Source organism: Syngnathoides biaculeatus, chromosome 9 (genome assembly GCF_019802595.1).
Source record: "Syngnathoides biaculeatus isolate LvHL_M chromosome 9, ASM1980259v1, whole genome shotgun sequence".
NCBI classification, from domain to species: domain Eukaryota; kingdom Metazoa; phylum Chordata; class Actinopteri; order Syngnathiformes; family Syngnathidae; genus Syngnathoides; species Syngnathoides biaculeatus.
The window spans coordinates 1,697,719-1,712,193 of NC_084648.1; the positions used below are offsets into that span (position 1 = coordinate 1,697,719).

Sequence of the window (14,475 nt, forward strand, 5' to 3'; positions counted from 1 at the left end):
GTCAAATAAAGTTGATTCTGAGTACAGCATTTTGGTCAACAGGGGGCTTTCAAATTGCGCGCACGCACGCGAGCACACGTTGGCGCGTGGGCGTAGTTTGGGGCTAGTACTCGCGTGTCCGGTCAACTTCTGGTACGCGCCCACAGTGCACGTGCAGGGAAGCTTATTTAAACACATGCACGCACACTCTGCGTTGTAGACGAGAGTCGTGCGCAGATTTCTGCATCACCCGGAAACGCTTGGAACCTCTCAACGGGTATGTAGTTGACGCGGGTCGTTGCGGCGTCAGTGGATAGTCCGGTTCTTGCGGTTCGGGGCGGAGAGGCCATCAGGATGACGCGGCTTTGGGCTGCACTTCACTGGGTCACCGTGGCGCTTGTATACCGGGCCCTTGCTCAGTACTCCAGCGACCAGTGTAGCTGGCGAGGAAGGTAAGGATGGAGCCGTGAAAACAGCGTAGATGTGAGCACAATTTCAACCTTTGCCTTCTTACAGCATTCTTGGTTTGGTTCTATATATATGCTCAGGTAGTCCTTTTTTTATTATTATTATTTATTATGGTGGATTAGGGTATCGCACGATTCTGCTTCGCTGGGCTTTTCATTTAAACATGTAGGCTAGTTTAAATCGTTTCAAATCTTTGTTTGGGGCGGGGAGTGTTTTACGACGTTTCGTAAGTCGAGGCATATTTTATTTATATATATATGTATAATTTTTGGGAAAAAACTGCCGCGACTCTTGTGAGGATAAGCGGGTAAGAAAATGGACGGATGGATTAAAAAATAAAACTTGAAACATTATTAACCCAAAAAGTCAACACACTTGATTACTATGCAGCATCCATCAAACAAAGGATTTTATGTGCTTGTCATGATAGTTTACATCAACTCATAATTGTTTACGTGACACACTGATTGTGAATCCCTGGGCTGGAATAACATTGTGGAATGTGTATGTGTGGCTAAAACTTAACTTTTTTTTTCTTCCACTTAGTGTTTGTGTATTGTTTACAACATAATGTCACATAGGCACAATGTACCTCAGAGTTTGAATACCATGCTTGTTTACATCTGCTAGATAACATAAATCTGTTTTGGAAGACCTGCAGCGAAATAAATCCCGCCTTATCCTCTGCGAACTTTGTTGTTTTGCTTTGTTTTCACCCAACATGTCAATTTAAAATGTGGAAATGTAATCTGCAGTGCCCAGAGAAGGAATGTTGAACCTGCAGTTCGTATCTTGAGTAAAAACCACATGGAGCCTTTGATCGCTCACGCACATCCTAAAGTTGTAAAGAATCCAAGGCACGACTTCACATGTGGTGCCGTAAACTTTATCTGACTTCTACCGGTTTAATAACCGCCTGTCAGTTGGGGGTGTTGAGCTTGCTCGTGCACACTGGCCTCATAAGTAGAAGAAAGAAACTCCATTGTGACCTCCAAGCCCCATGAACTCATAGGTGAGTTTTCTTTTTTCATTTGTTTTCCTTCCTCTTAGCGGTCTGAGCCACGAGTGGCATCGCAGAGATGTGGAGCAGGTCTACTTACGCTGCTCCCGCGGCTCGCTGGAGTGGCTGTACCCCACCGGCGCCATCATCGTCAACCTGCGCCCAAACACAGAACCCTCATCTGCAAATGGGGCGAGGCTCCACGTGTGCATCAAACCTGAGCTTCACTCGCGGGTAGGATCTTCTTTGTAGATACACTGGTGCCTTGACCCCAAGTGCCTCCGAGCATACCAGCAAAAATAACCAAAATTGCAAGTGCAAAGCCAACTCATGGTGGCCAAATGTTGCGATGTGGCTGCCGCCATCTAGTGACCTTCACTCGTCAGTCACATTTTTTTTTGGGGGGGGGGGGAGGCAGCTCGTAAATTGGAGCAGTCGTGAGTCAAGGTACCACTGTGCATAGCGTGTCCATTTTGGGTGCAAGTGCACTACTAATCATGCGTGTCATCATCAAGGGTTCTCACTTGTATTTGGAGCGCACTGGTGATCTGAGACTGCTGATGGCCGAGAGCGAACATCCTCAGAGAAAAGTCCGTTGTTTCAACCTCGCCGATGGAGCTCTGTTTGTGGAGGCCGTCCCCCAGGCAGACATCAGCCGGAGGATCACTGCTTTCCAGTACGAGCTGGTGTCCGGCCGAGGTCCCGGGGCGCACTTGTACCCACACCTTAACCCTGCCTTGGGTAAGAGTAGGTTGTCTTGTCATTTGCACTTTATCATAGGCGATACATTCAAGACCCACCCAAGATAGGTGAAAATCTGGAAGAGCGAGATTCCATATAAAAAGCTTTTGAGAAAGTTAAGAATAGTCGAAACCTTTCCACTATACTTTCTAAGTTTTTGTTCTGTTTTTGTCATTACACTTTTCCTCTTTGCCGTCACTGATATCCTTTTGTGGTTTTCTGCAAATTTTTGGGTACACCCTGAACTGGTTCCCAGCCAATCACAGGGCACATAGACCCCCATCACTGAGCTGGGATCGATCCCACACTGTCCACACCAAAGTCAGACATGTGTACCATCACAGACACAAAAGCAACTGTCACAAGTCAGACGGTGTTAGTTTTCCCATGTTACCTTATTATGTAATTGTCCTCAATTTGTAGGTGACGGTCGCTAATGAGATGTTAATCTGAACCGCGCAGGCCTGTCTGGTCCGTCATGTGAGCGAAGGTGAAATTGGACAGGTCGGTGTGCAAAAGGCTGCGTGGCCCATTGCAGCCATCTCACCGAGCAATGAATGACCCCCACCCCACCCCACCCCCCATCTTGTCTCAGCCAGACTTATAAAAACAAACAGGCCAATCAAAAGATCACGTCGGGGTGAAACAAGAGTCAGCCGATCGTCCCTCAACTGTCAATCAAGAGCAGATGCCCCTCAGTTGGAGGCATTCTGGGTAGGCCACCCATATGAGTGAAGCAGCTTGGCGGCAAGGGAGCAAGTGTGCCGTTGGTCTTCCATTTAGAACCTGTTCAAGGAACCACAAATATACACTGAGATGTTAATGCTATTTCTTTTTTTTTTCCTTTTTCTATTACAGTCAAATGTGAACCGTGTTCAGATGAAGAAGTCCTCATGGCTGTGTGCACCAGTGACTTCGGTAAATAGAAACCCCGAATGCCCACAAACCATATATCTCTGGAAATGTCCAAGGCTATTTTTGAAATTACATTTGGGGGGTTTTGGAATGCGCGGCTCGGTGGCTCAGCTGGTAAAGCGTTGGCCTCACAGTTCTGAGGACCCAGGTTCGATCCAGCCCCCACCAGTGTGGCGTTTGTATGATCTCCCCGTGCCTGCGTGGGTTTCCTCCGGGCACTCCGGTTTCCTCCCATATCCCCAAAACACGCAACATTAGTGGGACACTCTAAATTGCCCCTAGGTGTGATTGTGAGTGTGCCTGCTGTCTGTATGTGCCCTGCGATTGGCTGCAACCAGTTCAGGGTGTACCCCGCCTCCTGGTCCAGCACTCCCCGCGACTCTCGTCAGGATAAGCGGCAAAGAAAATGGATGGCTGCATAGATGGGGTTCTGAAACGATACAACTAAAAAAAGCTCTGTTTTCCCAATCCATACACACAATCCTATTTAGGTCCAGTTTTCAAAAATATTTTTCCCAAAAAGTGTTTCCAACATACACAGTACATGGGTTTGTATGCACATGCACTGTTTGTATTCGGTGGTACCTTGACTTACGAGTGCCCCTCTAAAGAAATTGGAGCAATATAAAGTTCTCGGATGTGGACAACATGCCACATTTGCTGAGGCACTTTGAAGTGACAGTCCAAAAAACAAATACAAAATGAAAACAGTGCCAAGGAGGAGACTCTCACACCAAACTACGTAATGCGCCAACCCAGCTGACTCCCGCTCCAACTCCTGATGTCAGTCATTAGGCCACGCCCCTTAAAAAGCATACATCTAACACACAAGTACTAGAGTACATATAGTGGAAACACTTTATGAAGATAATATTTGTTATTCTCCTTTATTTTTGTATCGTTGTACCACAATACAGCGCTGTTGAGTTTTTCAAAAACCCAAAATAATTTTTGGTGGCTTTGAAAAGCAGGAAGGGGTTGTTGGCATTTTGCGAGTTGTGAGCTTGGTCACAGAATGAATTAAATTCATAAGCCAAAGTAGTACTTTCTCACAAAAGCCACTGCACACAGCAATCAACATTGAAATCTGTCCGTGTTGCTTCTGCAGCGGGCAGTGGCACCTTTCAAGGTGTGCTGTCGACCACTGACAAACACCGCCAGGCCGCGTTGACTCTGAGTCGGCTCTTCCGCCAGAAGAACGGGCTTTTTGCTGGTGCCGGGGCCAGAGGGCGGCGTTGGACGGGGCGTGTCAACATTTCCAGAAAGTGTGGCGTTCCCCGTGGAAGAGATGAGTACCTTGTGACCGGCTCGGTCCATTTTGGGGAGGCGTGGCTTGGATGCGCACCGCGCTACAAGGACTTTCTGAGGCTTTACGGCACAGCAGAGAGAACAGGAAGCAACCCTTGTCACATCGACACTGACTGACGGAATGGAAAGTGAAGCAGCCTGAAAGCTAGAGAGTGGACATCATTTTCAGTCCATCGCAGAGATGGGCCAAAGAGCATGTGCGGGGTCTACAAGCTTATATTGTTGCTGTGCAGCAAAACTGTAAACAAGTGACCTCTGCCAAAGCTTTGTCACCTAGAACTTGAGCGACAAGGTGGCAAAGTGATGTTTCAAGGTTAAATTAAGTCCAATTCGGCGAGATTGACAACAAGATAGCACTGGTGTGTCCTGTCATGAAGTGCCACTTGATACATGCTGTAAATTAGGTTATAGTGTGAGGGCTAGTTTTAAGGTCGTCCGAGTTGGCTGATCTACGCTGACTTCTTTTTGCCGTACTGAAGCATTGAAGAGACGTCTGCTGTTATCGTCACTACCAATCTAATCGATTTGTATGCACTCTGTGACGTAATGGTCGTTGTACTAAGATCAGTCTTTGTAAACCTTTAAATGTCAGAAAGTGAGATGTGAACAACTCGTTTGTTTGAAACAGCTACAAACGTTTTATGGATTTTCCTCAAGATGATGCATTGTTTTTTTTATCATTCTTGAAATGAAAGTTTGCTTTGTAAAAAGCTGTGTTTGAAAAAAAAAAAAGGATCTTCTTGCAGAAGTGTACAAAATGCAGCTCTGTGAGTCTTTATATAGAGTATACGTTATGCTAATTTGCTATTGTGTTTTGCAAAGTGTATATATTTACAGAAAATAAAGTTTGTTAATTGATCTTTCCTTTTTGGGACCATTTTAAAGCTCCCCACCCCGCCCCCATAAATTTGTTTTCCATCTGCATTGCTTGCAAGTTCACGCTATATCTCCAAAACCAGTGACCTGTGGTGCTGGACTATTCAGGAGATTGATGAATGAATTCTGTAACTTGGGCGTGTCCCTCCAAGAGCTGCATGCAGAAAGATCGAAGAATGGAGGGGAGTCTTCAGAAACTTTAGTTCCTCAAACACACTCAAATCAATGAAGCGTGTAGTTATTTATTTTATGTGTAAAATAGATATTTTGATTAAAATCTGTATTTTGGCTTTCTATTGCAGGTGATGAAGTAAATCATAAGGGATTATTATGCAAGGTTTTGAGGTGGCCCATGTTCCCTGACAGCCCATTAGAATAGATCCACCCCTGCACAATGGACAAATCACGTGTCAGCTTTCAGAACTAAAACAAGGTCAACTGCCAATATTTACTATTTATTCTTTATTTGAGGATCATGAACGGGATATCTTCAGATCTTGACATGCCACAGAAACTGGAGCAAACCATTTAGGCGTCTGCAACTAAATAATTTTTCTTCACTTGAGCTATAAGAAGTTACTATTTTAGTTGTGAATATGTTCTTTGTGTCGCAACATAGCGAGAAGATTTCTTGATAAAATCAAGTCAGGTTTGTCTCACCAATGGAGGATCTGGGTTAGGCACCCCAACCCCCAATTCAACACCTGCACTTTTCACAGCTCCCCTCCTCTGCCACTTTATCACATCTAATGATGAGTTCATATGCCACAGACTGCTTAAAAAAGACAGCAAGGCCAATTGTGAAACTGTACAGGCACAACACGATAAAAGAAAAAAAAAGTTGGCAACTCTACAGCATAATCGAGGGGTTAGCGTAATAGTTGACTTGTAGCTACATGCTTGTAAACACATTTAATATTGAATTTATAACGGTCAAATTATTACAATTACCAATACTTCTTAAGACGGTTGGTAAACCGTCTATGATAGTCATCAAGTAAATGTAACGAGGTGTGGAGACACGTGAAAGGAAGCCACCAAGAATAGACACAACACAGTCTGAAGGTTGCAGGAAGGCCCTGAAGACTTGAGGGTCGTCTATAATTATAAATATCACTCCTCCTTCCACACATCACTCGGTGTGTGTGTGTGGTGTGTGTGTGTGTGTGTGTGTGTGTGTGTGTGTGTGTGTGTGTGTGTGTGTGTGTGTGTGTGTGGATGTTTGTGTTGGCTTGTTCTTGAAGAAGACTTTGGGGCACACGTGTCCTGTTGGTTGCTAACATGACAGCAGCAGAAAGCCGAGCACAACCTGGTCTGCGCCCAGCCTTGGAAACTTCTTCTGGCAACAAGCCCGATTCCCCTCGGCATCCTCACTAATTCGGGGCACACTCGCCCTTGCTCGGGGCTCCTTCGGCTAACCATGGGATGTGTGCGGTATGCAAACAGTTTGACATGTAGTAGTATGCAGGGGGCACAGCTGTGTCGACAGCAGAAGTCTAGGGAACGGTTGAGCTTCGATAAAATATCAGGGCTTGCTCAGTGTATCCTCGGTCATGTAAGTTCACCATAGCACTGCCAGGGTCAACAGTTTTAAAATGTGGCAAAATATCTTGGGGTGTAAATAATACAACTAGGTTAATGATAGACGTTGGCACCTATGTAGGCATTTCATAAATTGAGGACCCCCTGTAATGTTTACGAGGTTTAGGAATTATTAATCATAACAAAACATAACAGAAACAAACCCCTAATGCCCTCAAAGCTCACCGGCGTCCTCTAGCGGTGACAAACTTTCAAAAGGTGGAGCGACGATGTGCTTGAAGGAAGACTCTTGTTTGTTTTTATTTGTTTGTTTTTTTCTTTGTATTTGCATGACGGCATGAGCTAAGATGGTGACCGACGCATCAATCAATGAACGAATTTGCGGAGGGCCTCTGTTACAAAGCGTCGCAGCCTGCGAGAGGTTCTGGTGAATAGTGATAGTGAATGTCACTGGGAGGAATCACGGGAGTTTTGTTTGTTGGTTGGTTTGGTTGCTGTGGTCTTGGACATATTTATAGCCCATATTGTGTCAAGTGCAAGTGAGCCGACTTCAGGACTGAACCGCTAGCATGGCTTCCTCCACACTAAATGAAATAATGTGCAGGTCAGGAAACGGCGTACTTTTCAGTACAGGGACATCTTTTAAACACATGTGAATAATTTAGAAAGCTACGGGCATTCTGTTAATTGGTTAGAGAAACTACTCGAGTTACGGTTTTGCTCGTTGTATCCAGGCAACCCGAAAACAAACCCTCCATTTTCTGTGCGAATGTCGCTTAATTATCTTGCTGCTCACTGCTGCTTTTACTCTATTTGAACTGTTTTAGTCGATGTAAGAAAATGCGATCGGAGGTGTTAGTGTCGAAGCCACACTATGATGGCGGAGCGGTGGCTCAGGGGCTCCAGCAGGAGCGAGGGGCCCCTTCGGAGCCGTCCGCGGGCTTAGCGACCGCGGGCTTCCGCTCCGCTAAGTACACCCCGGCCGAGTGGTTCTCCGGTTACCGCAGCCTCCTCCAGCAGGCGGGCGCCGACCACTTCGGGGCCAGGACCATCCAGGAAGAGTCCAGGCTCCTGCGGAAGGACACCGAGGCCACCACCGAGCAAACCCAGACCGACGGGACCCGCCTGCTGGGAGAGAGGCTGCAGGACATCCACCGCTGGAAGTCGGAGCTGCAGGAGCACATCGAGCGGCTGCTGTCCGACACGACGGCCCTGCAGGCCCTCAAGATGCGGCTGGAGAGGGCGCTGGACGCCACGGAGACTCCTTACGCCATCGCAGTCGACAACCTGACCTGCAGGAGCCGGCGACTGGGGCAGGACCTGGTCCGGGACTGCGTGGAGGAGGAACTGCTCAAGGTCATTGCAATGCCCTTCGCTAAAACAGTTCATTCCATTTGTCCATTGTCCGCCTCTTCACTGGTGTACAGCTCAAACTGGTCACCAGACCATTGCAGGGCACATGAATGATAACAAACACACAATAAATTAATGGCGGCCCCACTAAACAAACAAGAGATTTGATTTGATGAATGAGGAGGTGGCCTCAGCCACCAGGAGATCCTGGTACCATAGAACGTGAGCATACTTAAAAATAATTTATTAAAAGAAAACTTTATTAATGATATTTTTTCTTCATATTGAACAGAGAAACAATACTGTGTACAAGTTAACATTTATAGTGTTGTCCCAGTCTGGCTTTAATTCAGTCCACAAACACGGGAAGTATGTTATCGCTGATGGTTCATGTTCCTCCATGCCGCTGCTGTCCCGGGTTTTAACACCAAATTGCTGCGTACCTTTTGCAAGCATGAGAGGTAATACATCTTAAAAAGTCTCATTGCTATTATTACAGTTGGATTAACGTCGGCCAGTACTACTGATTCCAATCGCCCTGGTCGGATTCGATTGACATGGCAGCACAAGGTTTATGTGTCATTTACATTTATGTGCTCAACTAGGAAGTGGACTTGATCAGGAGTGTCCAGGCCCTTCTGAAGAGAACCATCGCCCAGGTTGCCACTCAGATCAGGTAAGTAATTGTACTAACCTGCAACATTTTTCGCAGCAATAGCATAAAACTGTGCTCGCGTGCATGACGTGAATTTGGACAGGAGGATGGAAAAAATGAGAGCAGATGTAGCTGAAAACTTTAGGTGATATTACTCAAAACTGGTAAAACGTTCGCTGTTCTGAGGTGTCTGGTTCAACCTGGACCCACCTTTGTGGCGTTTGCATGTTCTCCTCGTGCCTCTGTGGGTTTCCTCCAGGCACTCCAGTTTCCTCCCACATCCCAAAAATATGCAGCATGAATTGGACACATGTGTGATTGTGAGTGCGACTGTTGTCTGTCTCCATGTGGACTGCGATTGGCTGGGAACCAGTTCAGGGTGTACCCTGCCTCCTGCCCATTGACAGCTGGGATAGGCTCCAGCACTCCCTGCGACCCTTGTGAGGATAAGCGGCTGAGAAAAGGGATGGATGGACGGATTTTTGACACCTTGAAAAAGAATTATTCAAAAAAGAAGGATGATGACCACAAAAAATCTGAAGTGCCTTTCTTCTTTTGGGATTTGCGTGTCAGGTTGAACAGAGATGCCAAGCAGTCGTTGGAGTTTGACTGGTCTGATAAGTACGAGGCCTACGCCTTGGACCTCCAATGTGGAAGATTCAACAACAAAAGCACAGACACACAACATCACACCATTTCAGCCGCCATGCAGGAGCAGTGAGGAATACCACACATAGAATTAACAATAAACCACAATTGACCGGAGCCATTAAAGCTCTTCTCTCCATGCAGGATGTCTAATGTCCCGTCATGGATAAAGTTCACACAGGACAACCTCTACAGGGCCTTCCGGGAGGAAAAGGCCACCAAGGATCTCAGGCTAGAACCTTGTTTGGATCTGACTATTTACGGCTACAGCAAACAGCATCCCCAGGGTCACTCACTGTTGTGTGTGTTTGTGTGTCAGTGAGTTGGTGCAGCAGGTGCTTCTGGACACCACTAAGGACCTGAGAGTCCAGTGCGCCAACGTGGACCAAGCCTTCTTAGAACGCTGTGCAGAGCAGATGGATGCCAAGATCCAGCTAGAGATGCAGTTCAAGGAGGTCAACACACACACATGCACAGTCACAGACGAGCACACGGAGACGTTTTGGTGGGACGTGGGCAGCCTGGGGAGGAACAAGGCTCAACACTGTCAAGACTGACCTACATTTACACTTCAATTCCAATACAATTTCATACATTTCATAATCAACATACCTGTTGAGCAGTTTTGCCAGTTACCTTAAATAAGTAACTTACTGTAACAATTGCTGCAGTTTAAAAGTAACTGAGTTACTTTTGTGATCACTTTATTTCAAAAGTAAGTATGTAACTTTTTAATTACTTTTCTGTCAAGTGGCAAATATCACTTATCAACTGTACAAAAAAAGCATTTGCATTACTTGGTAATATACGCCACACAAGTTACAGAACGATGTCATCAACATGAAGAGGTCACTTTAATATTAGTGCATATTAAATGAGCATCTTAGTCCAGACTTGACAAGCTAACACAATACAGTAAGTTGTTATATGTAAACAAGCAACCATTCACACTACACTACCAATTCTGGTCCATGAAAGCAACAGTGTGTGTCTACGAAAACGTGAAAGTGAGTAACACACGCACATACCATTGCTCCCATCACAGTCATTTTAATCCGACGAGCGAGAAAACGTCTTTTTTTAACTATGTGACGATAGCCGTTGAACCAGCTCACATATGAAGTTGCGAGTTGTCACTCTTCATTGCGAATATTATTTAAGATAATTTTTGTCAGTCCTTCATTGAGTTAGTCCTAACCCTCCCTGACTGATTTATGACTGCGCATTCGGAATGAATAATTAACTCACAATGAGGTGCGCATTTAACACAGCAGTAAAACTGTATTCCTAATGTGTAAATAAATAACATGCAACCATTTTGAACTTAAAATGGGCCGTTTAAGTGAATTGTATCGAGCCAATGACTTTTTCCTGGGGGAGGAGGTAGCATGCCATCATATGCTGTTTTGTACTCATTGAAGATTGCTTCAGATTTTAGGTAACAGTACTTTTACTCCGTTATAATGCTCTGAATGTCACTCACTATTTTATCAATTATTTCACTGTTGTGTACTCTATAGTATTGAAGGTTTCTATAATTGGGACATGATGTGATGTTAAGGGGTGGATGTAAGTCCCTACCCTACCGAAGGCCCAGTTATTAAATGCACAGCTCAATACTGCCTTTCAGATTATTGTTGTGTGTGGTGTGTGTGTGAGTAGACCTTGGAGCAGATTGGAGCTCAGGAGAGAAACATAGTGGCTTTGCAGAAGGCCATCGACGACAAAGACGCTCCGCAGAGAGTTGCTGAGTCCCGACTGTACCGCCGCTATCTGAGACCCAACATGGAGCTCTGCAGGGATGAACCCCAGATCAGGTACTCACACATGCACAAATTGGCACAGACACACACAACGTTTATATGCTGTCTGACGTATCCGGTTTCTTGCCTGAGTACAGCTTGGAAGGGGAGGTGAAGGAGATTGATGCCACCCTAGCATCTCTGAGGCAGCAGCTGCGCGATGCCCGCAACTCACTGTTCCACCTGGAGGAGACCCGTATGGCGCTTGAGAAGGACATTATGTGTAAATCCAACTCGCTGTTCATCGAAAGAGAGAAATGCATGAATCAACGCAAATTGTATCCGACAATCTCCACACTTTCCGGGTACTGAACAAAATACTTTTGCCTTGATGTGGTAAAAAGCATAACCACATACTCTTTGCTGAAGATGGGCTGATGTTCACTGCACTGGCAGTGAAAAGTCAGTAATATTTATTTGTTGGACCACTTTAAGACTAACCATGGAATTTCTTAATCATTTCACCAAGCATATGAAGATCAGAACATTTCCAACCCGAACTACATTTCCGTACACGGGGTTTAAGGTGTGAACTCTTGAGTGTGTGGTCACCCATTTGTTTGAAAACCACCACTCTAAACCCCCTCTTCACTCTGTGAGCCCAAATAATCTGAAGAATATGCCTAAAGAGTCAGGAAAGAAATAAAATGCTCATTCAGAATATTCAGGCTTTCACGAGAGCTCAGTTTTCATCATTGTTAAACTTGGACCTGATCCTCGCAAGCTCTGATCTTAGCTTGCTGTGCTAATCATTGCTGTGTGCCCGCACCCGCTACCAATAAGTGGTCATCTTGAGAACATTCATCCATTCATTTTCTGAGCCACTTATCCTCACAAGGGTCACGGGAGTGCTGGAGCCAATTGCAGCTGGGCTGGGTGCACCCTGTCCTAGTAGCCAGCCAATCACAGGGCACATACACCAAATACCCATTCGCACTCACTTTCACCACCTATGGGCAATTTAGAGTCTTCAATTAACCAACCATGCATGTTTTCGGGGTGTGGGAGGAAACAGGACTACCTGGAGAAAACATGCAGAGTACACCTTATTTTTATATTTTATTTTAAAGGCAATTCTTGGAACAACAGACAAAAAGCACTGTAACGATGAACTGTTCTACATCATGTCCACAACTTGTAAAACTGGAAAAATGTACTATTCCCTCCATATCACATCCAAAACACTGAGTACACCCCATATAGAAAATGTCCTAGTTGGGCATAAAGTATAAATGTTTCTAGGGTATCACCATTATTTTTCATCACAACCTTAACAGTCTTGGAGATGGCGTTCATTTTTGCTGCTCTTCCACTTCTTGATGACATTGCTGACTTGGGTTAAATTTTAAAGATCTTTCATTTGAAGTTCGCAAGAATGTTAAAGATCTTAAACTTGAAGTTTGCCTACTGATGTTAAGAAGGTTTAGGTCTGCAGACACTCAGCCAGTCATCACTTTCCCCTCCCCTCAACTTTAAGCAAGGTCTTGGAGATGGAGATGAATGCTGGCATTCATTGCAGCTCCCGAGAGTACTTGTGCAGCCCCACCCCATTATGCTCCAAATAACGCATGAATGTGGGCAAGATACACTTGTCACATGTCTTTGTACTCCCCCCACCTCCACCCCTTCCGCTTGCTGCCACACACACTTGACACATCTCAACCAAATGAGTAGACCCCAGGACAGGATTTCATTGATCTTAGTCCAATAGTCGACTTGTTTTCAGCAAACTATTTGCAGGCTTTCTTGTGCTTCATCTTAAAAGGACAACTCAAGGCGGGGTCAGCGGCTTAGATATTAATGGCTATGTGAGTTATTTTGAGGGCAAAGTAAATTTCCACTTACGTACAAGCTATATACTGACTTCATTGTTATATTGGGTCAATTACTTGTTGTCCAGTCAAAAGCTATCTCAAAAGTATTTCCAAAAATGTGAGTGGTGCGCTCACTTTTGTGAGCTACTATAATAGTAGTAGCATTTTATAACAATTAGTAGCATGTGTCGTTGCGGGCTTTGAATTGGACACTTGCGAAGTTATGCCATGGAAAAGTAGCATTTTTTTCGAGATGGAGATGTCATATTTTACAATATATTACTACAATAACTTATTTCGGTTTTAAGCAATCATGAGCAGGAATAACTAAGGGTACGAGAGCCATGAAATGTGATTGTAGCTGAAACAAAAGTAATGCTTTTTTCTGCATGTTTTTTTTCCCCCTCTGCTTGTATTGGTTTATGATTTCTGGTTGATATTAGTGTCATTTTAAGTGTTTTGAAAATCGCCTCATAATCAAATCTCGTTATCTGGATTTTTAATGTTTATTTTCGTGGTGGTTAAACGGACCAGCGTTTAAAAAAAAAAAAAATTAAAAAGCAGTTTTGAGGCTGATTTCTCGTGACGATTATCTAGTACGCTAGAGGGGGCGCTTGAGTCTAATTTGCATGTGTTTCGCCACAGGGATTCGTCCTAATCGTGCGTTCATTTACTATAGAAATGTCAAAGATGCATCGAAATAGCAAAATATTGTATGTAAAATAGAGACACGAAGTACATCTAACATTCTATACAGGAAAATATTAACCATTCTGCCATTCCAAAGGCCTGACACTACCAGTGAGATTCATTTCTGTTATTTCTCCGTCTTTGCTGCGGGTGATGAACTGCAACTGTTTAAAACTGAGAAATTTCCGGCTGCCCAATATTCAAATACAGCACAACTCAAGGCCCCAAGGAACAGCTCCGGCTTGCTGCATCTTTTAATGTGGCCTGCAAAAGCAAATCATGTGACAACCTCTATAATGTGAAAATCTAAAAATGTAAAGATGTCTTGGAATGAATAATGACATTGATATATTGCAAGCATTTGGGGGTGGGGGGGGTACAGTAAATCCATTAAGATTTGTCCATCCCGTTTTCTGAGCCGCTTATCCTCACAAGGGTCGCAGGAGTGCTGGAGCCAATCCCAGCTATCAACGGCAGGAGGCGGGGTACACCCTGAACTGGTCGCCAGCCAATCGCAATACATTCAATTACACAACAGTTAAGCATGCAATCATAGCTACTAAATATACACCATATGTGACTTGTGATTTCAAAACTACTTGATCATCAATTTTTGTATATATGGAAGATGAGGCGGTGGGAAAATATTTACCGGTACCTGTTTTCACAGTGCTCACGGCCATC

At 44.7% G+C, this 14,475-nt stretch overlaps 2 protein-coding genes across 2 annotated transcripts; both read left to right on the plus strand.

The window, feature by feature from the left end:
* Positions 1–73: 73 nt before the first annotated feature.
* Positions 74–5,269, plus strand: metrnlb (meteorin like, glial cell differentiation regulator b). The gene is made up of 5 exons (XM_061830813.1): positions 74–431; positions 1,498–1,681; positions 1,963–2,188; positions 3,047–3,106; positions 4,212–5,269. Exons 1-5 carry the CDS (start codon positions 334–336, stop codon positions 4,526–4,528), a joined length of 885 nt encoding a protein of 294 aa, XP_061686797.1. The 5' UTR covers positions 74–333; the 3' UTR covers positions 4,529–5,269.
* Positions 5,270–6,548: 1,279 nt separating this feature from the next.
* Positions 6,549–13,538, plus strand: tekt4 (tektin 4). Its single transcript, XM_061831058.1, has 8 exons — positions 6,549–7,433; positions 7,657–8,185; positions 8,788–8,858; positions 9,411–9,554; positions 9,630–9,716; positions 9,805–9,940; positions 11,148–11,302; positions 11,386–13,538. Exons 1-8 carry the CDS (start codon positions 7,399–7,401, stop codon positions 11,597–11,599), a joined length of 1,371 nt encoding a protein of 456 aa, XP_061687042.1. The 5' UTR covers positions 6,549–7,398; the 3' UTR covers positions 11,600–13,538.
* The last annotated feature ends 937 nt before the right edge of the window (positions 13,539–14,475 follow it).